General features: G+C 42.1%; 1 protein-coding gene across 2 annotated transcripts; it reads left to right on the top strand.

The window, feature by feature from the left end:
• Nucleotides 1-4,038: 4,038 nt before the first annotated feature.
• On the top strand, nucleotides 4,039-22,694 carry FAM98A (family with sequence similarity 98 member A). Of its 2 annotated transcripts, XM_054821528.1 has the most exons (9): nucleotides 4,052-4,184; nucleotides 4,371-4,449; nucleotides 7,483-7,631; nucleotides 9,214-9,348; nucleotides 12,223-12,407; nucleotides 14,745-14,825; nucleotides 16,110-16,226; nucleotides 18,866-19,033; nucleotides 20,797-22,694. In XM_054821528.1, the coding sequence occupies exons 2-9, from the start codon at nucleotides 4,397-4,399 to the stop codon at nucleotides 21,556-21,558; spliced, it is 1,650 nt and encodes a 549-aa protein (XP_054677503.1). In that variant the 5' UTR covers nucleotides 4,052-4,184; nucleotides 4,371-4,396; the 3' UTR covers nucleotides 21,559-22,694. The 2 variants fall into 2 exon arrangements, with proteins under 2 accessions (XP_054677504.1, XP_054677503.1); XM_054821529.1 differs by lacking the exon at nucleotides 7,483-7,631 and having other exon boundaries at nucleotides 4,039-4,184.
• Nucleotides 22,695-27,288: the final 4,594 nt, after the last annotated feature.

The following is a 27,288-nucleotide window of genomic DNA, read 5'->3' as shown; positions in this document are numbered from 1 at the left end:
GGAAGTGTCACACATGCTTGCCTTGCTCTTCATCTTCCCATGGTATCCGGTTTTAGTTAGTGCTACCAACTACTACCAACAGGTTATTCAGCTAACTAGAATGTGGTCTGAGCCAGAACTGGCGTTCCTAGATACCTGGTGAATGCAGCTGTACGCCTGGCTGCCAGTGGGATTTCATCTGCAACACAGTGGCTGGATTCTGCTGCATCCAGGCACTCTGGAAAAGCTGCAGCATCCTCAGAGAAATGAGTAAAAACTATGATTTTGACACGAGTGATTAACAGCCCTTTAACATGCACACTGTAATATTCAGGTTGGTTCATGCTGTTCTACAACTGCAGATTTTAGGATGCCTCTGTCATCGGGATTTTTGACAACCACAAAGCAAACAGGCAAGACCTGGGGTGTGGTGGTGTAAACACTGTGTAAATAATTTGGCTGTAATGAAATAACACCCGCCTTAAAGTTATCATCTTTGGCCAGGTTTCTTATGGACGTGAGGTTTAAACCATCAGGGTGTGCATCTTCAAACTCAGTGACCCATTCCAGGCAAGTTTAACAAGCCTCCTCCACGCTGGCAGCAGGTCCTTTTGGTGCAAAGCTGAAGGAGAGGCTGCAATGTCAGCTCACACTTTATTAGATGCAAGAGAATCCGCTCAGGAGGAAGTCCTTTTTCTTCAATGTTCACGTCATCCTGGACACCAAAACCAATCAATCACAGAAGGCAAATACACAGGAAACTGTTAAATGACAACTGGCATCAGAACAGTGGAGCACCTCACACCTCTCAGAGTAAATATTTTTGGCCACTGCGCAGCCTCAGGCCATGCAAAGGCTGCCAACTCCCTTCACCTATATGTCACATCCTGACAGCACCTGACCAAGACCCACCATACACATCCACATCCCTCCAGGACTAAGGGGGCCGGAAAGGGTTTACAGGGGTCCAACGGACAGGACAATGGGCTGGTTTGGTTCTTCCCGTAGGGGAAATTGGTATTACATGGCTTTTCCAGTGCTGGCATAGCATAGGTAGTTGTGCACGGCTCCAGCCAGGATGCTGCAGTGAAGCTGCCTGAGGAACACGTGAACTCCCAGAGCTACAGCTCCCCACGAGTGAGGACAAGGAGGGAAGGAGCCGTAACAAACCCAACCAGGGAAAGAACAAACACGAGGAGAGCTGAGCTCAGTTCTGCATCTTGACAAGTCTTCTGCAGAGCCTTTGGTAGCCCACGGAAATCAGCTATCCTAGTTACAGCCCTGGTGCGAGCTGACAGCCTGAGTGGGCTGCTGCTCCCAGAAGTAATCCTTCTGCAAAGCCATGGATCTCACTGCGTGACAGCAAACAAGATTAGTTTCTTTGAGAAGCAGTTGTATGCAAAACAAAAGCTAACTGTACACTGCCTAAGTGAATTTCTTCCAGAGGGGACAGGATGTTGCCATTCACACCTCCAAAATTTGGGTGGTGAAAAACCCTATGGAGCTAGGAAATAAAAAAAGTCACAACCGACAAGACACAGAATGACAAAGCAATGCTGTCTTCCCTATCCTCTTAGAAATTCTAGCTGTCTGCTCCAGGTTAGCATTGCACCTCTGTTCTTCTCCCCAACCACAAGATCCATATGGTTTTCAAGAAACCACTGTTCCCACAGCACAGAAAGGAAAATAAGGCAGTTGTGGAACTGAGTGATACAGACTGGAGAAGATGCCGTCCATCTTGTCCCTACCCTACAGAATTGCCACAACTGAATCAAAGACAGAAATAAACAAAAGGCAGATGGAAAAAAAACAAGACAAAAAAGGTTCAGAAACAAGGGCTAAACATTATGCCCAGAAGCAGCAGCAACTGAGGAGCAGGGGCAGACTATGGACATACTGCCATGTATGGCATACTATGGACATACTGACATGTCGCCCCGGAGACTTGTGCAAGCAAGCTGAATGCAACCATTACATCAAAAAAGCATCACAAGCCTTCAGCTGCAGTGTTGAATTTGGGAGGAAAAAATCCAATCCCCCAAACCTCCAGCTTAGAATACCCACCCAGGCAAGGCTACCAGATAGAACATCTGAGATGCTGTGAGTAAAACCGAAGTGAACGGACAGAAGTCAAAGCAGGAAATTCTTGCAGCCAAGTTTAGCCCAGCAGCGATAAAACAGCTTACCAGGAGCCTTAATCTGGTTTTGTTTTTTAAAAACGTGAAACAGCCTATGGAAATAGCCTATGGCTACTCTTTACCAACGACTATACAACCAGAAGCAAATATACAAAGAAACAGAAATGCTCGTTGGAGCAAGTCCAGAGGAGGGCCACGAAGTTGGTCAGAGGGCTGGAGCACCTCTGCTATGAGGACAGGCTGAGAGAGTTGGGGTTGTTCAGCCTGGAGGAGGCTCCAGGGAGATCTAATTGAGGCTTTCCAGTACCTGAAGGGGCCTACAGGAAAGATGGTGAGGGACTGTTTATGAGGGAGTGTAGTGACAGGACAAGGGGTAATGGCTTTAAGCTGAAGGAGGGTTGATTTAGATTAGATATTAGGAAGAAATTCTTTATTGTGAGGGTGGCGAGGCACTGAAACAGGTTGCCCAGCGAGGTTGTGGATGCCCCATCCCTGGAAGCGTTCAAGGCCAGGCTGGATGGTGCTTTGGGCAGCCTGGTCTAGTGGAGGGTGCCCCTGCCCATGGCAGGGGGTTGGAACTAGGTTATCTTTGAGGTCCCTTCCAATTCAAACCATTCTATGATTCTATGCCCATACTATTCCTTTCACATTAAGTTTTTAGTCTTTAGGAGGTAATTTTCCCCTATATTAGTAGATTGACCCATCTTTAATAGCAGAACGAGTGACTGAGCCATCTGTTAGTGAAGAATTTCTAGCCCTTCGAGGTGCTGTTTGTCCTCCTACCTATCTTGAGGCTACAAGATCCCTCCTTATTTGCCTGCAGCTTTTCTTCTTTATGCCTGCCAAGGGCAATTTCACATAGTACAGGCAGCCAGGAGTCCTCTGCTGGAGCATCAACTCACTGCCGGTGACAGATTGGGATTATTTTTGGCACGAGCACTTTTGGCTTTCTCTGGCATGGTCCAGCCATTACAACATACTCTGCTCTCTTATCCATGCTTCCTTTTTAGGACTGATGTGCTTTCTGTGGGACTGCTGTGTCCCAAGCAATATGGCAATGCTACCCAAAAGAACAAGCAAGAGCAAGCAAAATTATCTCCTACAACCCTATAATTGAGTTTTCCATTATTAATGAAGCATCTTTATCCACGTGCATGGCTTTCCTTCTGAAGATGCTGGCAACTGAAAGAAGTGAACGGTGTTACACTGTCCCCGGCCCCCAAAATTTAAAATAATTAAAAAAAAAAAAAGAAAAAAAAAGCTGCCAGAGCATTGTCTTAAGGAGTTTCACCATCAGCACAGAGCCGGGCAGGCTCTGGCATGGCCAACATTGCTTCAGCATCCTCAAAAGCCACGTCGCCAGTAGGACACGGAGACACTGCTGCAGCCAGCGCCGCCGGCCCACGGGGCGCCGGCCCCCGCGGCCTCCCAGCCGCCTCGGCAGGGGCAGGCCATCGCCCACCGGTTCGCGCAGACGCGCCCAGGGGGTAACGACACCCGCGGAGGCAGCGATTTCAATTTATTAATTTTAGTTTCCGAGGCGGGAAGCGGCCGTACGGCGGCCGCGAGGAGTCCTGTGCGGAACACGGCATGCTGGGATTTGTGGTCCCGGTGGTGCCGCGAGGTCCTCCGGGGTGGGGAAGCGCTCGTTCACTGACGCAGTTTGACCCTTCTGCCGCCCCGTCCCCGTCCGCCTGTTGCCGCGACACCGTTCACCACAGCACATTCCAGCGTGGGTTGCACGGCGGGGAGCAGGGTCTTTTCTCCGGGACTGCCCAAACGGCCGCCTGAACAGAAACGTGGGATCCTTGGCTCGTCCCAGGCTCCCTCCGCACAGAAACACCCCGGCGCCCGTCCTCCCACTCGCGTCTTCGTTTAGCAACGCTGCCTGGCGCGGCAGGTAGGCGGAGACCGCCGCGGAAGAAGACTGCGCCGATCAGGCATTGCGGAGGGGCGGCCCGACAGAAGCCGGGTGAGGGGTCAGGCCGGGGACCTGCTCCTCCCTCCTTCCCTCCCCACCCTGACATGCCAACCCGGCAGTCGGCGGCGCAGCAGCGTGTGAGCAGCGTACGTGGGGCCGCCGGGGGGGGGGGGGGACGGGGGCGCGGCGGGGGCTCCTCGCTCACCCCACACCGCAAGGTGGGGGCGGGGTGCGACCGTTGAACCCCTCCACGAGGCCGGGCCGGGGGCGGGGGAGGGAGGTGGGTGCTGGGGTCGCAGGTGCCGGGGGCGCTGAGTCCCGCTGTCGTGCAGGTTCCCTCTCCGTGCCCCGCCGCAAGATGGAGTTCGAGCTCCTGGAGAGCGACGTGCTGGAGTCGCTGGAGGACCTGGGGTAGGTGCCCGCGGCCCCGAGGCCGAGCGGCGCTCTGTCCCGGGGCTGGCGCTGGAGGGGGGAGGGGAACGCTGGGCGGACTTTGGCGGGGCCGGGCCGTCCCCGGGCGGCTGGTGCGGGCCGGGAGCAGAAGGGCGGCCCCGGTGTGGGGCCCCTGGCGCGGGGGGCGCCGCTGCCCGGCCCGGGCAGGCGAGGCTGGCGTCGCCCCGGAGGGCCGCGGCCCAGGGCAGTAGCTGGAACGGTCCCTTTTCATCAGAGCTGAGGTGCCGCCTCCGTAGCGGGGCTGGTGGTGGTGGTGGTGCCGGTTGGGCTTGAGAAAAGCACGAAGCCAAACAGGCAGGTTTTTAGCTGTACGGCCTTTGCAAGCGTTTTGCTTCTTCCTGCGTGCTGATCTCCCCGATTCTTGTGATGCCATCCATCCGTAACCCCTCTGATCGACAGAGCGGTCCTAACTGAGGGCAGGGAAGGGAGAAAGAAACCTTTTAAGAGAAGTCAGGGGAGAGGAAAACTCTTAGGCTTCATAGTTAGTGAAAAATAATAGCCAAAAAATTGTGAATGACACAGTATTTTTTTTTCCTTTACTTTCTTTTTAAATATAGCACAGGAGACTTTTGTTGTTTAAACTTGTTACTCTGTCAGTAAAGGTTATATAAATATGAAAGGGAGAGCAAGGAGAATGTGCCCTGCTGTAGGCTTGCATGTCTGTAAATTGCTGAGAGCTCAGACAAGAGGCAGTTTTACTGCTGCTGGTTCTATGCAAACAGCTGTATTTACTCACATTGGCCACGTTTCCATAAATCACTTTGATGCTAGAGTCGTTATGCTCCAACAAAGATTATATTTACAAGTTAAGTTGATGATGATAGTTCCAAAGATTGACAAATAGGATTCTGTTTTGGCAGGTATTTCTCCATCTGAAATGTGAAAAGGTCTCTGCCATGATGCATGTACCGTGATCAGCTTCTTTTTTTCTGCCATACATTTAAAAGTATATTATTGGCTTAGAGGAGTTGTGATTTGTGATCCTTACCAGTGTAATTATGGACAGAAAGTGTTGCTGTTGATTTTTGACATAAACAGAGTGAACAATGAAAGCAGATTAAAAAATAAGTCATATCAACCAAGATTGGCAGCAATGATTGAAAAGAAAATTTGGAGGGCTTCAACAGTATTGGTAACAACTGGGAAAACTACTGCATGTGACTAAAGGGCTTCTGTTTCCTTGTATCTGGAAAGGCTGGGGTGTTAGGTTTTTAAGCTCTGTCTGTAGCTCCGCAATCCTTCACGGTTCAACTTATTCTTTCTAACCGGATACTGAAGACATTTTTAATATATTACTTGATAGCATTGCACATCAAAGAGTTGTTTCTTTCTGGATTTGTGCTCAACGTGCTCAAATAGTGACCTCTTGCTTTTTCAGTAGTTTAACAAACTGACTTAGAAGGCAAACAAACCGGACAGCATAATGCTACTGAAAGAGGAATGTAGTTCTAGAACATGTGCCATTGGCAGGAATGGAAGGAAAAAGCTGCTTGCAGTCAGGAATCTGCAAGTTGGATTACTGGGCAAATAGATGTGTAGCTGAAGTCATAATTATCAGAGATAACACAGTCAAGATGTCATATCTGTCAAAGAAGAATTCTGGAAAGGGGGCCTCTGACATGACCAGTGACTTAAATCCAGATCTTGCCAAAGCAAAAGGCTTGTCATCGCTTCCCTTCTACTTTGATCTATAACTGGATGTTTCTGTTCTGAGTCCCAGATGTTCCTTTATACATGTAGGCCCCACATGCCTGTGGGACGGGACTTAAACTTGCTGTAATTAGCCTGTTGGAATTGTCTGGCCTACTCTGGTAACGTGGTAGGTAGGGTTGTAAGACATCAGATTACAGCTTCCCACCAGCTGCTAGTAGATTAACTCTGTGTCACTAATGGAGCTGCTCTGTGAGGTAAAAGTTATTTTTGAGTGTGGCTTCTTCATTTTGGTTGGATGAAGTAACAGGCTGTTACAGTGGAGACCAATCTCTTACATGTTATGCTAAGCACAAGAACAAAGTGTGAAGAATAACATTTTCATTTGCTCTTTGAGAGGTGTTTTGTTTTTTTTTACACTTCTGAGGTTTGCCAAGAGTTGACTGGACTCACTGGGTTGCTCTGATATAGTGAGTGACTTTACCTGGAAGTTTGAAAGAGGGATATTTTGTTGATTATGCTCACTCTTGGATGTCTTCCTGTTTTGGGTGCAGTATATCAAAATAATGCTGTGCTTTTTTTCTTAAATACTCTGGTAAGCTCTGACTTTGTGCTTCTACCTGGTTAATAAGGCAGTCTTCTCCTTACTCTTCTTCCTCCCCCGACAGCATATCAGTACACAGGTGTCCTGAAAACTATGTCTTCTAAGACCTGATCCATAGACCCATGCTTTCTTGCACTCGGCCTGATTTTGGCTTGTTTTGTTTATGCAAAGAACTAATTCTATTTTTTTTTTCTTGTGCCTGTTCAAGGAGGTAATTTTTCAAAAGAGGATATTGTTTGGCAGATCACGTTTGTAACATTTGCACTGAAGGCTTTGTTTTGCATGGCAACCCTTTAATACGTGGTAGGAAATGACAGAAAAGAAGCACTAGTTCAGCAGTAGTTATTCAACATTCTGTAAAGCAGTGCTCAAGAATGATACTTTGAAACTGCAGTTGCCCTACATAGGTGTATTGTAAGTAACATCTTCAAGAGATAGAGGCAGAGAATTTACTGCTGTATGTGATAATATTTTCCAGGATGAAACCTTTGATGATGATATTTTGTGACAGTCTCTTTGGCAGTAAGCTGATGTACATGGAAATGCTGGGTTTACTTGGGTGTTTTCAATATGCTTTTCCTTACGGTTCAGTGCAGGAATCTTATCCGTTTAGATGTACAGCATTACAGACATGATGAGGGTATAGCTCTCAATATGTATACAGCATAAAATAAATCTATCACAGGACAGCAGTTGTAGCAAACATTAATAAACTGTGCTTTTGTTTTACTTGTCAGTTACAAAGGTCCATTGTTAGATGACGGAGCGCTGGCTCAGGCAATCTCTCGTGGAGCCAGTTCCCCTGAATTCACCAAACTCTGTGCTTGGTTGGTGTCTGAGTTACGGCTATTCTGTAAACTAGAGGAAAATGTGCAGGCAACTAACAGTAAGTAGCCATAACTCTAGCACAAACGTGCACTTTCATCTGTGTTCTCGCATGCCATAAAGATTTGGGCTGACAGTTGCTAAATCTGTGGTATCAGGGAGTATTGTCTGCATGCTGTTAGATTTTGGATATTTTCCACTTCAAACTTGCCTAATGAACAGCCAGTAGAGGTTGAAATAATAGCGAGGATCAAACAGTCTTTCTTCTGAAATTAGCTTTTTCTTTTAATTGTTCAACCATAGAGGTTTTTTAAAGTTCTTGCATGGTTTTAAGGAAACATTAGTGTGGGGTTTTTTATTAGATCATGAGAATACTTTTATTTCAATATTTCTGTCTGTAATTTTGATGTTAAGAAATACCTACTGTTCAAGGAAATGTTCTCATGACTACAGTAACCATATTTTTGTTTTATTGTTGGTTACCTTAATTCTGTGCTTACTGTGTATTTTTCCCTCTTTATGAAACGCTCTGTGAGAAGGAGCCTGAAAATGTTTATTTGTTTATCATTTTGATGGAGGAAGCACACCTTAGTTTTGCAAAAATGTTATTTTTGGTTAACTAGTGATGACATTCTGCAGATTGGATTGATAAATTGATGCGATAACCTGTACTTCTGAATATCTAATGTATTAACTCATAATGCCTTTATGAGCTTAACTTTCAATCTATTCAGTGGCCAAAGATTGCTGCCTTTCACATCAATGTCTGTTCTTTTCCTCTTTCTCTGTTTTTTGAAATGCCCATCCTTTCTTTTTTGAGTGTATTTGGCTCATTTTCTCTGTAACAATACATCTCACCTCTTCTAGTAGTATATGGTTCCTACTATACATTTTGTGTAAAAATACGATCCAGAAGTATTCTAACACCTATTTCAAATTTGCTAAACAGTGATAGAAACATTTTATCTGTAGTGCCATCAAGTCCTACCTTAATTTTGTGTGACTTGAGTTTATAAATAAGAGACATTTTGGGTTGAAGTCCCTTTTCACAAGAGGAAAAACCGTTACCTCTCATCAGTCACTAATTTTTGCATAACTTGGCTTAACAGGTTCGGATTGGTTTCACTAATTTCTGACACAAATATCAGTCTAAACTTTGGTTTACGTGACTTATTTTTAAAGGATATTGGTATGAAATAAGATCAATTGACAGATGTGAGCTTACAGGGAGAAGTAGTAAAAACATGAGAGCTCATAAACCATATTATTCATTACTTTATCAGAATGATCGAATACGTTTGTAGTAGGAACAGTTAGTTGATACTAAAAATACCCCTGTAAAAATTGTGATGTTTTTAATGTCACTTTTCATTGTAGAAGTTACCAGTGGCTATCTGTTGTAGCTGGGAAAAGCTGTCAGTGAAACATAATTTTACAATAATGAGAAATACGGCTCCAAATAGGTTGTGCTGTGTCTGAGAAATCCAAAGAATGCATTTGGCCTTCATTAAAAGCAAGATTAATGTCAAATAGCAACTGGAGCATAGCATCACTTATTTTTTTTGAATAGCTCATTGGTTCTAATCATAGCCAGAGATATATATATATTAGCTATAAACAAATTATTATTCTTTTTCTTTAAGGTCCAAATGAAGCAGAAGAATTTCAACTCGAAATGAGTGGGTTGCTGGCTGAAATGAACTGTCCATATGCATCATTAACATCAGGAGATGTGACAAAACGTCTTCATAATCAAAAGAACTGTCTCTTGCTGCTTAGTAAGTTAAAAGTGTGCTTGCAAGCAAATCTGGTTTTGTGCAAGAATCATAGTATTGTTTATTACGCTTCATGAGATACTGCCATGTTTACCACAACCTACACAAACAATTACCTAAAACTGTGAGTTACTGTTCCCTGTAATTTACAGTGTCAGAATATTATACTTTTGGGTCTTACAAACTTACCAGTCACTCTGTAGCCAGTACATGATGGAAAATTCATAGTATTAACCTTTTTCACATTCACTAGCAAAAAGCATGTCCTATTACTTCTCAAAAGGTACTCTGAAGAGAGAATAATTTGAGAACTTCTGCCAGGATTTAGCCACTGAACTTTGTTTAGAAGGGTTATAAAAATGACCACTAAGAGCAGCAGATGTGTCATCATTTCGGAGCCCCCATCGTGATGACTTGCAAGGTGCAAGAAGACTTGCATTCTCCTACACTCTGACAACAATTGGAATCGTTGTGAAAAAGATAAAATGTTTTATCCCAACTCCCAGTTCTTTTGATCATCTCTAGTAGTAAATAGCCGTAACGTTCCTTTCTGCTGATTGAAAAGAAATTGGCAGTAGCACCGGTGATGTCTTCCCTTTACTTTTCCACTCAGCAGATCTCAGTACCTAAATTGGTTTTATTCTGGGTTAGGAAATGTTAGAGGAGAAGAAATAGTACTTAAATTTGGAAAAAGTGTGTGATGTTGATTCATGTTTTTAAAAAAAAAATTTACAGGTGTTAAAATTAGAAATTGTAATACTAATTTTAATCTGAAATTCAACATAAATTAATGTTTTATTTGCTTCCTCAGTTGCTGCTGATTCTTTAACTTTTCAAAACAGAATTTAATTCTGCCCTCAGCTGAGATGTAAGAAATAATTACAGAGTAGGTTCCTGTATTTCAACAGTAGGAGAAAGATGAGTAGTAAGACTTAACCTGAATTTGTTTTGATAGTATCTTCAAAAATGTCAGATGAAGTTAGGTAATTATTTCAAATATATTGTAGCTCAAACAATCCGCCTTTTAGCTTCTTCTCTGTAAGCCAAGCCATTCAATAAATTTAGCTTGTCTGTGACATACAGTTTATCCCAGAGGTCCTCTGTGATGTACATTTTGGTAATATAAGGCCATGTTCAGAAGCTGAACTCTGGTATCCCATCTGGCAGGAATACTGTGTTTACTGTCAAATGTGGAATTGAAATAGATGCCAAACTCCTTTTTTGTGTACCATGATAGTTGCATAGCTTGCTTTACCTACATTAAGCTAACTTATTATTAGCTATCCTGTTGTATGTGAGCCATAAACCCAGATTTTTTCAGGAGAGACAGAATAACCCTCTTTAATGGAATGCCAGGGTATTTTACTTTTTAATGAAATGTGGCACAGTTTGTCAGTTGGAAGATGTAGCAGCATTGCTGGGAGAGGAAAGCACCAAATAAACATAAGCAGTTAGGATGGTCTTGGTCTGCAGCATCACTAGAATACAATATTAAGTACTGGCATCTGCAAAAATAAAAAGTACAGGAGTTTCAGGTTGGTTCAGAAAAGGCCTGCAAAAAAGAATCACTATCTGGAGAACATTTATGTCTTACAGTGACAGACTTAAAAATTTTAGTCTTTGTCAGAGGAGGTTGAATGTAGCTTGAACGTGATCTCTGAATTCTTGAAATAAAATGCTGCTGCTAGTTCCTTTAATAATTTAATAATTGAAAGTTGAATATAAGAAAAATCTGTATAAAGTACTGTTGAAAGAACTTACAAAGGATTCTTCACTGCTTTACATATTTTAAGAATTTTATAATTTATAAGGTGTTCTGTGTCTTTAACATAAGACATTCTGGAGATCTAGAAGAAATTCTAGAGATTATTAAAATGCTTTGTTCTTTTCTTAATCTTTTGATCTGTCCCAATTTTATAGGTAGTAAGCTGCTTTTGTATAGCCATGGGTTTACATCCCTGCTCACAAGTCTGTCTTTATCAGTGCAGTATCTATTTTTCAATCCTTATTTTTAGAAATAATTGTTTACATTACTGTTACGGTCACCCAATATGATTCATGATAAAAGTATTGTTAAATCTCTGCATTTTTTTTCAATTCAAACTTTAAAGTTGTGACAATTGCAAGCAAAGGCTGTGTGCTAAATTTATATCACTGTAACCAACACCTAATGCTGAAATTTTGGGTGTATACCATGTTAAGAAATTGTGATTTTAATATTTTTATTGTTTGTTTGATAAAGGAGTTATAATGTGATGGTAGGCTCCTGCAGTTCTGATATTGAAGAGAACTGCAGGCATTCTAGCTTCTATTTCATAAGGTACTGCCTTTCTTTCTGGAATTACTGTAAACCTGAATTCTCAATAGTACTTCTCAAAGTGGGGTTATTTTTTCACTCTGCGTCTTACCTGGGGAAGTAGAGGAGATTCGTCCAACATTTCACTTCTCTCTACTCATTTCCTTGCTTTGTTTCCTAGAGCCTCAAGGAGTGCTTGCTGTCTGCCTTAAAAGTGCATGTCCCAGTCCCTCATCCTGCTTATTTCCACATTCCTAGTCTCCTGTCTTTGCTGGGCAAAGCCTGAAGGAAGGGAGCCGTGCTCTGTTGAACTCTGTGATTAATACCTGTCCGAATCATAAGGATTTTTTCCAGGCTTTAATTAGTTGTACTAAACCTTTCCCATTCATTGTGTTTCTAGCATTGAACTCAGTGATTATTAGAAATACGAGTGTTCTGTGGATACCAAAATTACAGCCCTCTCTCTTTCTAAAACAGTCCATTTGCACATTTGTTGGTTGTAAGCGCTTGAGTTCTCGCTGGTTCTAAAATAATTTAACTCGGCTATATCTGATGCTGAAATCTAATTTTTCTTACCCCAGCATACCTCATCTCAGAACTGGAAGCTGCCAGAATGCTGTGTGTGAACACCCCTCCTAAAAAAGCACAGGAAGGAGGTGGCAGTGAAGTCTTTCAGGAGCTAAAAGGCATATGTATTGCTTTAGGCATGTCCAAGCCTCCAGCCAACATAACGATGTTCCAGTTCTTCAGTGGAATTGAAAAAAAAGTAAGATCCAAAGGAACAAAACTAGAATATTTATGATGTTACTGTTTTGATGGAAAATAGTTCTGCTACCAGGGAGAGATTTGCCTCTTGTGAAACTCCAGTGTTTGAATTGTGAAGGAGAGTTAACATGGTTTACTGAGTATGCCACGAGTCAGGATTTTGAAAATTAAATTAAAGGCTTTTTCCACGCCAAGGCACGAGGTCAGGGACTATGCTATCATTGCCTTCTGGGGTGAGGTATTTCTTACTCTGCTCTAGGTTTTAATGTCATCACCTGTTGCAGAAAACATTGAAAATGCTGAGCTTAGGCCTCAGGAAGAACATTAATGAGAAATGTATTCCAAGAAATACACCTAAACAAATTTGTCTAGGAACCTATTGTTTTAAAAATGTTTAGGTTAAAAGGTGTTGTAACTAAAGGCAAGTTTACACCTTTTTCTCTAAGGCTTCATCAGTTCTTGTGGTTCCATTTATTTTTGTTCCTTTACATGTATGTGTTCTCCAGGTTGTTGTGGGTTTTTTTTAAAGTAGTTTACTTTTGTTTGAGTAATTTTTATAAAGCAGAGAAATGAAGTGGAATGGATTGTCCAGTGCACAGACCAAAAGTGGGGGACAGAAAGTTTTAAAATCATATTAAGTAACTTTCAGCATAGGAGAGAGCAGAATAGAAGAAGAGAATCTTTGTGAACTTTAAAGAACAGATACAAATACAAAGGTCCCCAAAATACTTTCAGAGAAGTTTTTTGATTAACCTTTTAGTTGCATTGTACTTAAACAAATCCAAGCAACTGAAGATAGTGCTTCATTTCTTTGCAAGAAATCAGTTTGGATTGACCTGTTTAAGAGGAGGAGGATGGTTTTCCAGCAGAAGTCTAAGGTGTAGAACGGAAGCAGTTTATTTTCTGGTTTTGACATTGTCATGGGCATTAGTTAGATACATAAGAAATCTGTGCTTCCATTTTCTATAAAAGACAGAAAATATTCATAACAGTGAACAATGCTAGCAAGCTTTGCTGGTGAAACAGACTCTATAAAAATATAGAATACAAAGTAGATCAAAATCTTTTTAATCTGAGAATTCTGTTTTACTAATTGACTTTTCTTTTACATTGTCTTGCAAGGTTAAGTGAATAGGATTTATATCCATAGGTGTTTATACTAAAAAACTCCCTGAACAGTCCTTATAGCCTACAGAATTTTTTGGAAATCATATATAGCTGTGGTGCTCGCAATCTGAACGCGTCAGATGTTGGTAGTGTTCAAGAAGGAGAAAGTAGAGATGACTAATAACTGTAAAACTTATTTCACTTTGTAAATGAAAATATATCACAAAATTGAACAAAATGTGAAAACTTAAATAACATAGAGTGAAAACTTTATTCTTGACTATAAGATGATCGTTAAGAGATCACCTTAAAGTTTTCTTGTTTTTAAAAAGTGAGTCTTAGAATGGCAATATTACGATCTATCATATGAAAATCAAGCTACCTTTTCCTTTGTACATACATAGTACAGTTTGGAGTAGGATCTTTGTATAACTGACTCTCTCTGTTAATGATCCACCACATTAAAAAAAGAAACTGCTGATACTTGAATGAACCTCTGCTACCTCTGCTATTCTGAAAGCACTTGGTTTAAAAATCTTCAAGTTAAAAAAATTGGCCTCGGCATTTTTGGAAAACCAGGTCACTGAATGCGTTAAATCAACTGCTGGAATGAACAGCCAAGAAAGTTGAAAAATGTGGTTTGCAGCAGTGGAAAAGTGAAGTTTCATAACTCCAGCTTGCTTTGATCCAAGTTTTTGTCGCTGCTTCTCCATTTCTTCCCCCTGAAGTCCTCAGAAATTTTGAGATGGGAAAGATAACCTAAGTTGTACCCAAACTTTTAAAATATAAGTTAGATTTAAATTTTCATATTGAAGATTTTCTCCTTTTGATTATAAAGAGGGGTCCTTCTTTAGGTCTTGTTATATTTCACGTAGTCTTAATACAACCTTTTTGACGCAAGTGTGGGTGTTTTCCTGAATTAGAGATTTGTAGAATAATCCCTGTGTCTTCAAGGGGAGCTGCACCTCATGGAATCTTTCTATTTTAATTGTAGATCTTCTCTATAATCTCTTCTCTTAAGTTTTAAATAATTATAGCTGAGACTACCAGCAGTTTAAAAATAGTTGCTTTCCAAAAGAAGTGTTGGGTTCTCTGTCCCAGAAGAAATAACTTGATATTGGAGGTTGCTCTGTCACGCCTATGACTGTCCAAGAGTCCTCTCCTGTAATTTGAATCTTGAAAAGCTGATTTTTCTTAGCTAATGCTTATGTTTTTATATGTCTCCTAACAGCTGAAGGAAACCCTAGCAAAGGTTCCACCTAATCATGTTGGAAAACCTTTACTGAAGAAACAACTGGGACCAGCTCACTGGGTAAGTAGTTGCAGGTATTAGAGCCTGTTTCCCTTTTTCAAGTATATAAAACATTGATCTTGATTCTGTGTGTAAAGTTGCAAAATTATTTTTCTCATCTCTTTCTAAAGATAAGATACTTTCTTGCAGTATTTTACATATATGTCGGTACAGTAAATGGTCAGTTACTGATAAGATCTTAGGCTCATGAATCTGTATGTCCAGATACAGGCAAAAGTTTTCCAAAATAAAGTAGATTTATGGTAGTGGTGCTGGCCTGTGTGCTTGCTGCAGTAGCTTAAGCTTTCCTCTCCTGCCCCTTGCCAGCACTGTCTGTGTGATCTAGCCTCGCTGAGATGGCATCACATCCCCACCTGTGGCTTCTTTCTAGCTAACCTGTGGGTCTTCCCATCATTTCCTCCTCTCTTTCTGTACTGTTAGTCTGCTTCCTTCATAGCCTCTTCTCCAAGAAGCAGTGAGTGTGCAGGTAGAAGCTGGGAGAGGCTGTACACCCAGGTGGCAGGGCTGGGTGTTGTCACTTGCTGTTCTAGAAGGATAGATACTGCTGCAGCACCAGCACAAAGCTATGGCTGCTGCTGCAAGACTGCAAGTCTCTCTTGCTTAAGGTTGGAGCTTGTTAACCGCCAACAGTCTGCTTCCTGTGATGCTTGTATTGCTGAGGCTGAAAGTGGGCCCCACCGTCCCCCTCCAGCTAGGCGTCAGTCAAAACATAAATTAATTCCTTAATGGTGCATATCTCAACTGTTGCTCTGACTAGACCATTGTCTGCTACCAGGTGTGGTTCTAGTGATGGCTTTTCCCCATAGGGCACTTTGTTGTCTTGTCTGTATGCAGATTGTGCTTTAATCAAGATCCTCTTATGGTACTTTACTTACTTTTAGTCCTCTGTCTTTGCTCTATGTTTGTCCTTAAGCTTACTACTTTTTAAGAAGGCAAGGACACCCTGGTCCCTAGGACTTGCATCTCCTTCAGCTTGTTGCATGTAGTATTTTCTCACTTTTTGCTTCTCTGTCCTAGTGAGTGTTGACAAATGCCTCAGCAGTGCATGCGATTTTTATGTCCCTTCTGAAAAACCAGACAGCTGTGCTGTTAGAAATGGTAGAAGGCTGAACGTGAGGATAATGGAGCCTTTGAAGCCTTCAGGAAGATAGTGTCAGCAGGCGTAGCTTGCTGTGAGCCTGCTTGACTGTGCGTTTTATTGTCTTCCATCCACATAGTTTATTATCTTAACTACAAACATTTTATTGATAATCTGTAGGTTATGTTTGCAAATTTTTGTTTCAGGAAAAAGTTGAAGCAATTAATCAAGCCATAGTCAACGAATACGAAGTCCGAAGAAAACTGTTAGTCAAACGTTTGGATGTTACTGTGCAGTCCTTTGGCTGGTCAGATAGAGCTAAGGTACAAGCAACTTGCTGTGAAGTCCTGGTTGATGGTAATGCTTTATAATAAGTTTCTTTGGAAAACTGCTTCATTGTCTCATCCTTCATGAGTAAGAAATAACCACAGGAGTTGTCTGGGTTTGGTTTGAGTTTCTGAAGAAGCTTATGACAATGTCAGATGACTAAAAAAATTTTACTTCAAACTGATTTGTTGAATTTTAAAACAGTATGTAAAATGAGAGGATAGACCATGTGTAACTATACACCAAAGCCAAAGCGTATTTAAATAGGCTGCTAGAAAAAAAAGACTACTGATCCAACCATTTGCGTTCAGGGTACCATAAGGTGAATCATTAAGTGCTGTGTCTGTGTGAAGTAGAAAAGCATCTTCCTGTTCACCATCCCTTAACTTTGTGCTGTCCGCAGTGATCAGGTTTCCTTAACTCAAAGTGTGTCTGCAAGCTCCACAGATTCACATGAGAAAAGCTGCTAAGGCACTGCTTGTTCTTACCTCATAGACAGGGTAATATTTTATGTGCTTCTTTTGTCTTTGAACTGTGCAAGTGGCTGTGACATGACGTCTGTTCTCTCTGAGTATGAGATACATATTCTGCTTTTAAAAATAATTACATAGTTTCCCTATTTCCTCTATTTCACAGTGAAAAAGGAATTAGAAGATTTTAAAAATAGTACATATCACTTATTTTCTAGAACTAAACCAGATCTGCTAGCATGCTGATAATTATGCTGCTGGTAATGTTTGACTGAGTTATTAGTGATGAACTGTGACACATGAATCATCAAGTGTTTTTTCTTGATAAATTATTTATTCAAAAAGAAACTGTATTTTAATAATAAACTGTGACCTCTCCCCTTTTCTGTTTCATCGCTTGAGTAGGACTTCTATTTGTGTCTGATCTAAACCTTGTATCCTTCAGGGTTTTTAGTAGATGATTGAAGAACTATCTGATTGTTTGAATATTTTACTAGTGAATGAAAATGGGCGAAAGTATGGGTTAGGTTAAAACCCAGGGACTTATAATTGTGTTATAGCTTTGGCATCCAAATCCATGTTTGTTTGTTTTTTTTCCTAGGAGAATTCTCAGATGTTTTTGTACTTCATTAGCTTCATGAAATCCTTTCACAAAACCCACAAATTGTATATATGCATTTATATATATTGAAATGCAAATCTAAATTTTTAGGACCATAACAATACAAAATTGGAGAATGTGGCTATAGTATTCCAGATATGCAATACAGTTTGTTTTAACAGTAACTTTTAAGCAATGCTTTAATATATGATGGTAATTTTTTTTATTATTGTAAAATTCGAAAAGTATCAGAATACAGTAGTATAACTAAATAGTTACTTCTCCAGATAGTAGAAATACCAGTAAAAACTTTATTTATTACGGTTTGTTTAAGTTTTCAAGTTTTGCCTAAAAGAATCCTATCATAGCACCAAAATACTGTCCTCAGAGCTTAGTCAGATTTGCTAGGGAAAAACATATTACTGCTCTGGTGAATACTGTTGCTTTTCCTGTCTTTAGCCAGTATCAGGTAAATGATGTGCATGTTTTCCTTCATTTTGAATAAACCCTGTTATTAAAATAGAAGCTTTTGGTTCTAAAAACTTATCACTGAGTCTCTTGGAAATACATACTCTCAGTTCTTTCCAGTTTTCTGCCTTTAGATGGAAAATAGGATTTTAAAATTTACTCCTAAGCTCTTGCTCTGTCAAGAGAGTTTCAGGAAAACCGGGTTTGCCTGTCCCCACTGCTGCCATCCAGGGTTCAGACAAAAAGCAGCCCTTTTGTCTGTGTGCAGATTGCAATCTGGTTTATCCTAACTGCATCACACATTATACTCTGTTGGTAACTGAAGATAGATGTAACTCATGTATTAACTCATGGCTGGTAGCACAGATTTCTGTGCTGTCTGTCAGTTGGAAAACTGCTATCATACTGCCGAGGTGTTCAAAAAAGCCAGTATGGTTAATGCCAAAAGGCAGCAGAGGAAGAGAGATTGCATATGAGGCGAAGTTGACCTGTAGGATTGTATGCGAGACTAAGGACTGAATTGGAACAAGCACTTGAGCGCTTTAATTCTGCCAGTACCTCTTGGTGGCTTGGCTTTGTGAAGAAGCTGACTGGAATGAAGAGTGTGAAAGAGTTAACACAGCCTTTTTCTGCTGATGCAGTGTTGGAGATACACTGATGCTAGCCTGTCTGGAACGGGTGCGGGTCAAGGTGCAGGTGCAGGAGGAGGTCTGGAGGCTGGACAGAGGCGTGTGTCACTTTCAGTGTCTTTTAGACATGAGCAGTAATTTGTATACTTATATGACACACTTCTGTTCTGTGTTTGACTACTTGAAAGTAATATGATTGTTAATCTTAAAATTGTCAGAAGATCGGTATCTTGTCAGTTCAGTCAGAGTAGCGTTTCCTATATTATTTAAGAAACTAATTTGACAACTGCTAGCTTTGTTGCAGTGATTCTTAGTTACATAGTGGTTCTCACTGTTTTTATATTAATTTTTGTTCTATTTGCAGTAGTGTCTTGTTCTTCAGTGTTGATTTGAATCTTTTGATGAGATGTCCCATTGCTTTCCTATTGCTTTAGCTGACTGGGTTTTGGTTTTTTTCTCTCCAACAGAGTCAAACAGAAAAACTGGCTAAAGTCTACCAGCCAAAACGTGCTCTCTTATCTACTAAGTGCACTATTTCCGTTGCAAATCTCTTGGCAGCTCGGCAGGATCTGTCAAAGATTATGAAAACAAGCAGTGGATCCATCCGAGAGAAGACTGCATGTGCCATTAATAAGGTACCTTTGGTGACAAATGGCTTGTTCTATTAAGAATATTTAAGTAATTTGAATCTAGCAATAAATCCTACCTTTTTTTTTTTTTAAGGATTGTAAGTGGAATTTGGAAATAAAGAATAAGAAACTTAGTATTTATGTACTCCAGATTGTGCGTCAGTGCATTATGGGAACTGCAATTTCACCTGCTGAGGTTCAGAGTTCCCCTTACTGGGCAGTAAAAAAATTGCTAAAGTATCTTTGATTACTTTCAGTGGGAGTGGTCCTGCTCTGTCTATCAAAATTACTGATATCATTACATTGCTGCTACCTAATTCTGTTGCTGCATCTAAAATAACACCTACATAGTGACCATGTTTCTGGTCTACATATACAGAATGTATTAAGATCACAAAGCAAGGATCTCACAGGTTAGATTCTCCTGTGTACCTAAATAACAGATTGTAGTCAACTGTGTAGTTTTAGTAAATGACATAGTAGGAATATGATTTATACTAAGCAATTTACCTTGTTTCAAAAATTAAGATTTTACAGGAGTAATAGGCTTGCAAAAGTACATGTGCTGAACTTGAAGCTTGGTAGCTATGTACAAGCAGTGTACGTGGTACTTCAAAATTTGTGGGTGTACATGCATGCCTTTCTGCCTTCTGCATACCAACTGTATTTCGGGTAAAGGTCTGATTAATTTAGGATAGAAGGGTGGTGTGCTGATTTGACCACGCTCCCTCCACCCCAAATAATTTTTGTACCTTTAGTGTAGTTGGAGTGGAATGTAAGAAATTAAGTGGGTTGACACATGTGACTCTATCATCAGACCATATGTATGTTTTACTGGGAATGCAATACTGCCATGCTGTTGATCCGTATTCTGTTAACTTATCTCCATTATCAATATTAAATGTTTTCCAAGACTGTAACAAAGTAACTAAGTAACCTGCTTCCATTGAACGTTTTCTGTTATGTCGTTTTTAAACTTGAAGCAATGCAAATGTCCTGTCCCATTTTAAGTTTTGCTAAATTCTTAATATCACAGCATCCTTAGACAGCTAAAGACCTCCAGAGCCTTGCTCAACTCTGATCGGCACTGTCTGACACCTGTTTCATAGAATCATAGAATCACAGAATGATTTGGGTTGGAAGGGACCTTAAAGACCATCTAGTTCCAACCCCTCTGCCGCGAGCAGGGACACCCTCCACTAGTCCAGGTTGCCCAAAGCCCCATCCAACCTGGTCTTGAACACTTCCAGGGATGGGGCTGCCACAGCCTCTCTGGGCAGCCTGTTCCAGTGCTCACCACCCTGTTTGTTGGTGTGTAAGTTTTTACGTGTCCTTACTGAAAAATAAAAATCTTTGCACTTTGTTTACCAAGCCAGCGGCTTCTACAGCAATTCAGAGCACTAGTTAGGGGAGAGACTGTGTTGCACTGCATGTGTGGTTGTTTGAGATTAAAAGTCTGCACTAGTAAACAGTTTAGTGAAAGACTGTATCGATGCTGCCTCTACTGGTAAGCCTGCTCTTTGAACAAAAAACCCAGGTCTCCTGACTTGTCTTGTTAGCAGTGCTTGGAGTACTAGATAATCCCTGTTTAATTTTTATTAATTGGAGGCAGAAGTCTGTCACATTCAAACAGGCAAAAGTTTGCCTTGATGAAATCCTCTGAATGTAAGAACCCTTGAGCAACTGCTCTTTGTGGTGTGTATCAGTTAGGTGTGACTCTTCTGTGATGTGTTACAACTCCTGCAGCAGTTCTTCCTTTCCCTTTGCAGGTGCTAATGGGCAGAGTGCCTGACAGAGGAGGAAGGCCCAATGAAATCGAACCGCCACCTCCCGAGATGCCACCGTGGCAGAAAAGACCAGAGGCTGGTCCACAGCAAGGTGGCGGCAGAGGAGGAAGAGGTGGCTATGAATCCTCATATGGAGGGCGAGGAGGTTATGACCATGGGGGTCACGACCGAGGAGGAAGAGGAGGCTATGACTCATCATATGGAGGGCGAGGAGGTCATGAACAAGGAAGCCATGATCGAGGGGGACGAGGAGGACGTGGTAGTTATGATCATGGCGGCAGAGGAGGCGGAAGAGGAAACAAGCTTCAAGGAGGCTGGACAGATGGTGGAGGTGGTGGCTACCAGGATGGAAGCTACAGGGAGAGCAACTACAGAGATGCAGGTTTTCAAACGGGTGGCTACCACGGTGGTGGTGGTGGTGGTGGTGGCTACCAAGGAGGAGGCTATGGTGGCTACCAGTCGTCTTCATATTCAGGAAGTGGCTACCAAGGGGGTGGTGGCAGCAGCTACCAACAAGACAACAGATATCAAGATGGTGGGTCCCACAGTGACCGAGGGGGTGGGCGTGGAGGAGGGAGGGGTGGCCGTGGTGGTCGTGGTGGCCGTGGAGGTCAAGGAGGAGGCTGGGGGGGCCGAGGTGGACAGAACTTTAATCAAGGGGGGCAGTTTGAGCAGCACTTCCAGCATGGAGGTTATCAGTATAATCAATCTGGCTTTGGACAAGGAAGACACTTCACAAGCTGAGGCTGCTAAAAACTTTTGCTTCAGCAAAGCTCACGTAATAGAAACCTGATTTCAGAGGCCTGGCTTAAACGCTTGCATTAGTACAGGTTTGTACGTGGCAGGTAGAATCTCTTTGGGTGGGATGTTTTGTATTGAGCAACGTACAACTTTCTGTAGACCTCTCCTCCCCTGCCCCCACCCTGTTTGAATTAAATGCATCATCACTACCCACTGCACCCTACTAAACATCAACTAATTGCTATGCTTTTTAGATGTTGGACTGGTTCCCTCTGCTCAAAACACTTTTGTTCTGAAACTACCTGCTGTGTTTGCCTTCTGCTTTGATTTAGAGAAATATCAAGACCTGTCTGGTCAAATTTGTCTATTATAATACACAATAGAATGTCTGCATTTTCCCCCCCAATCATTGTTCAATTACATGTTCTAAAACGAGTTCTGAGTATTGCTTTTTTGGCTTGCTGGCCTCTCGTTTTAGTCACGAAGATGTTGCACGCACATGTGCGCACACACAGTGAACTCCCTCTGACAAACAGGTTTTTTGTCTATTACGTGAGCTCTACTGTGGATGCCACGTTCGGTAGCCTTATCTCCCGCTAAACACTTTTCCCACCTGCTCAACTCTGAAGACTGACTGCCGCCAAAATCTGCAAAGATCATTTAAAACTAAGCTAAATTGTGAACCGATAGTGTGTGTAGGCCTGTAGTTAGGTGTAGCAATTCAAACTGACCTGCATCCATCCAAAACAAGTTGCTCCTCCTCCAAACCTAATTTTTACTTGAAATCAGCTAGAGGAAATGACAAACTGAAATTTGTTTTATTTGCAAGTTAATACCACTGTCTCAGCAAATCTAGGGCAATTTGTTTTGGGGGTTGTCTTTTTAAAGAAATGCACTACGGCCTGGGAAGATTAGTTCCTGCCTGGAGGAAGCCCTTTTATTATTGCTGCAGAAAACAAAGCCTGGCTGAGTTTGATGTTCTAATGTTTTTTGTTGTTTTTTTTCTTTACTGAAAGCCACATAATGCTTCTTGCTGGGTTTTTTGTGTACATAAATATTGTCAAGCTGTGAAAGAAAATGGCTGAAGGTGTGCTGTTGTATAAAAGGTGAGCAATAAAAGTGTCTGTATGTTCCCTTTGCTTTAGTTTCTTCTCCTTATTGGCAGTAAAAAGTAGTTGTTACAGTAGCTGGAAATTCGTGGGGATTTCTGTCTGCTTCATCTATTTTAGATGTTCTAGTCATCTCAGACATACTGTGCATTCTGCCCCCTGAGAAGCTGTCAGAACAGGAGTGGATGTGAAGAATTGAACTTCAGTTGCTCTGAGTTTTGTTCTATTCCTCCCTCTGAACTGGTGTAGCAGCACGGTCATCTCTTGGGCATCGCCGTATAAAGTTATTCTTACGCTGTGTGAGTGCCTGTCTCCCAGGTTATACTCCTGCATGCCATGTGAACGTGGCGTGCTGCTTCTGGGAACTCCTGATGCTCTCCAGCCTCGTGGAAAATGTAGGTTCCCGCTACTGCGTTTGGATCGCTGCACAGAGGCTATGCTGGTGGCAGAGCCTCTGGCTACCTGAAGTGCCCTTTGGGGCTGAATCCAGGTTGGTGCAGGCAGGAGGAGTTCCTTGGATTACAGAAATAACATTTGAGAGAATCTGCGTAACGCTGGTATTGCTGTAATTCAAGCTAATCATGTAAATAAGCTGATAAACATTGTTTAGAACTGATTTCCCTGTATTTCATTCCATGATCAACCTGAAAATCTCCTGTTTAATTTATTGCGGCCACTAGGTGCTGCTAGTGATTCACAGGTTGGAAGCGAAGGTCTCCATGAAAGGCACTTTGGACTCTGACTTAATGTCTCTTCCCTCATCAGGCTTGTTAAATTTATTTGAAACAGGAAAAAAATAGAAAAGTTTTCCATGTTGAATCCATGTCTTTGAGGATCACTGGTATAGATCGGTCTCAGCATAAAACAGTTCAAATTATGAACATCTAAAAATGAGTGTTGGTGCTTCACAAAGGTATTGGTGGTTTCATACAGTGGGATGCTCCAGAAAAAAAATCTCCCTTGTGAGAGAGTAATAGCTTGTCATGAGCATTAGCTGGTGACTAGCTGCATTCATGCAAAAACAATGAGTGGGGTTTTTTTTAAGAGTTAAGATTCCTACAACTAGGTCAGTCCTGGACTGGTAACGGTAGAGAGGCTGACAGAGTTAAAGAGCCTTTTGCTGGGCGTGTAATACCGTCAAGTTGACAGCTTCTGCTTTTCTTCACACCACTTCTCACTGTAAAGTCCAGCGTGTTCTGTCAGTGCGTTAGTGTGCTGCAAATGTGTTCCTAGTGAGAGGGAACCCGGGAGGCTCTTCAGAGGTGCATCAGCACCTTCAGAGATGTCTGTCTTTGCCAGAGCTGCCAATTTCTTTGCAAGGCTAGGACTGTTGCTGCAGTGGATAGTCTCACTTGCACACTGACATGGTGAAGTGATGCTGGGGTGGGGTAGGAGCACAGAGCTTCCCCTTCCCCCTTATTCTGGCTAGCTTTTTCTCCCCTAAATATGTTGCTGTCTTCCAGGACTTAGGGTAAGCCGAGTCCCACTTTATTGCTGTTTGAGGAGGAAAGTTTAAAAGAAAAGAAAAAAAAAATCAGAAGGCAGCAAAACAGGAGGCTTTACTCTTCTAACAGGAAAGAAAACACTTTGCTTCTGCTAGCTGTTGTTGTTTTTCTTTACTCTATTGTTTCTTCCTAGTGTGCTGTGACTTCTTTGTTCTCCAGAGAAAACAAGCTTTGTGTATGTGAGAGAGCAGCTTTGATTAATGAAAGCAAACAGCCACTGCTTTGTTATTGTCTGTATGATGCTCAGATATTTACTGTTTTCCAAACATGATTCCTGCTGCACTGGAAAGAATCTCTTAACTGGAAGCTAGGAGAGGAGAGATGGCTTATGGAGATTATTAGGCTTGTGGTGGATTGGATATATGTGCTTGATTTCATTGTGTATCATGATTGAAAGCAGAACTCCAGCAGATCAAGAAGGCAATTAAGTAAGCAAGCATTTATACAGAGGAACAAAGTGTTCTTCCTTTTAACCACGCTTGTGGCTTGCACTCTTCCTCCACAAGCTTTGGGCATCTTGTTCTGTTTTCCCATCTGCCTTTCTTTAGCAACTTCTGTTTCCTAAAGGCTTCGTTTGCATTGCCCTTCCATTCCCTCTTTAGGATAACCTTCTCCCAGCTGTTGTCACTGGGCAGTAAAATAACTATGGGGACACACACTGGCTTCCCACATCAGGCACACTAGTATGTGACTTAGAATACCATGAGCTGTAGGCACTGTGGTCACAGTTGGGTTTTCCTTGCAGGTCTAAGGAATGGATAAAAATTTATTCCTTACTCCGTGCAAAACAGTAATGCAGCAAGGGAAAGGGCATCAAGCTGAGCTTGCGCTGTGCATCACTCACCCCAGGAAGCCTTTTTGCTTGTAGCTGTTCCATGAGTGGTTCATCATCTTTAGGACTGGTGCTGGCTGGGAATCCCTACCTGGCTTGATGAGATTCCTCTACTTTTTTAGTCAGCCCTCCTGAAGTGTGCACCTCATGGTGATGTGGCATTACAGCTGGTGGCCCCCAGAGGGGCTCCTCTAGCCACAGGTGAGGCTTCTCAGCCAGAGCGTGTGGGTAACCTCCTTTAAGGTGGTGGGGGCTTTGACTATGTGTCTCCATTAAACTGCTATTTGTATCTGAATTCATGAAGCCAACCTCTGGCCTAATTAGAGTCTAGACACTTACCAGTCAAATACCTAAGATAGAACTGGGAAGAAAGGAAGCAAGATTCATGTCAGTAGATAGTTATGAGAAGTGGCTGGAGCTTGAGAAGTCCTATGGCATAAGAATATTCCCTTTAATGGGTTATGCACCTGGGAAATGAAAATTAAACTGTGCCGAAGTGGGGAGAGCTGAATGGGGAGCAAGAGGATTCTTACTAAGATCTGATGACTCTTTTGGGTGCCCAAAAGGCTCATGTGGGTTCTTAGAGTACTAGGAGTTATTTCAGCTCCCTGTCAAGTTGCTGAAGGCCAGGACAGAAAAGCCCTCAACTGTCTGCTCATCACACATGATTTATTCTTAGTTCTACCTTATTTAGAACTGCAGTAGAGAGTCTCGGTGGTTATTGGTGCTAAAGACTGTCAGGCTTGTAATCCTGTTTTCTCTCTGAATTTCTGATTTTCCTTGGACAGCAGGGATGCTACAGAAGTATGTATGCATTTTTAAGGTGTTGAGTGTGATTTAGCAGTCCCAAACAAAGCAAGCTTGCAGTTTAGCATCAGCCAGCTCATCAGCCTCCTAGCTTAACCTTAGGGTAGAATCACAGCAGTGTTGTGATCAGAGAGCAGTACACTGAGGTGGAGGTGAACAACTGTTTCCCCTGTGCAGGCTCTCAAAATACTGGTATGCTTGTTTGTTTCAGGTTATGCCTTTTCAAAGGGACACAAACTGAAAAAACAAGTGCTATTACCAGCTGTAAACATTGCCTTCTCCCCTCTTTGGCTGAAAATAAGTTGCACCTCTAATGGCTTAACAAACAAGGCTAGGAGGGAAAAAATATTTCTCTTGTGTTTACCTTGTGCTTTTTACAGCTCTAAGTGCTGTCAGTGTCATTGTTTCCCCTTTATTGTCCAGTAATTTCCCCTCTTGTCCACGTGGGTCTTTCCCACCACAGAGGAGAGAAAAACAAGTACAAAAAGTAGGAAAACACTATTGTAAAAACCAAAGAAAGAGGGAGTCTGCCTGTGCTGTGGGCAGGTGGAAGGTCATAACTCGTTTTCACACATGAAGCAGAGATGAAGGTGATAAGAACTCTTTAAACTTTCCGGCATTGGCTTAACTCATGGAAAAAGCAGACTTTTTGGCTAAATTTCATATTGCCCCAGCAGTAGCTTTTGCTGATGGCTTTTCTGTCTCCTAGGACCGGATTGTCGGCAGCTGTAAACAGTGCTTTAGAGTTCAGCACACAGATTTTCCAATGAGTTTAGCCTGTTGGCTGCGGTGCTTATTTTGAAAATCCAGTTCAGATCAGTGCTGATAACTCAAAAAACTTGTTCCAAAGTTACATCTGTTTCTCCAGTGTCCCCGGGGTGGGCCAACCCTGTTGTCAAGACTCTCTTGAAAAATACTCGGTGCTCTTTTTTGTGCTGTACAGAGGCCCATCAGTTAGCAGGCTGATGCTGAATGAAGCAAACCTTGGTTAGATTTTTTTTTTAGCTACAATGATCATGAAACAAGCCCTTGTTTCTCCTGCCTCTTGTGTCTCCATGAAATCTGCGTTCAGATCTCCTTTCTTCCTTCCTTCCTTCCTTCCTTCTTTCCCTCCCCTTCTGCTCAGTCTCCATTGGGATCCACTTCCATTCTTGGTGTCACGTAGAGAGGGAGAGCTCTCTTAGCATGCTTCTTCCCACGCTTACTCCCCATCTGTCTGTTATTTGTTCTCAGGTTTTTTTTTGTTATATGGGGTTTTTGTTGGTTTTGTTGGTTTTTTTTTTCTCCTGTGTCCAGCATCCTTCACATGCAGCTATTTCCTATACAGATGCTGAAAGCTGGAACTGGTGTCCCAGGCTGCGAGGACCTTCCTGTGGCTGCTCAGGCTGGCTCAGCCAAAGGCTTGCAGGCTCCCGATTAGGAAGACCTTGGGGGCTGTGTTAGGGCATGCTTTCACTTTGGCTTCCACAGAGTCCCAGAA

The sequence above is a fragment of the Grus americana genome, chromosome 3 (assembly GCF_028858705.1).
Source record: "Grus americana isolate bGruAme1 chromosome 3, bGruAme1.mat, whole genome shotgun sequence".
In the NCBI taxonomy this organism is placed as follows: Eukaryota; Metazoa; Chordata; class Aves; order Gruiformes; family Gruidae; genus Grus; species Grus americana.
Note: the sequence above shows the minus strand (reverse complement) of the source record. Positions and strands in the feature narration are given on the sequence as shown.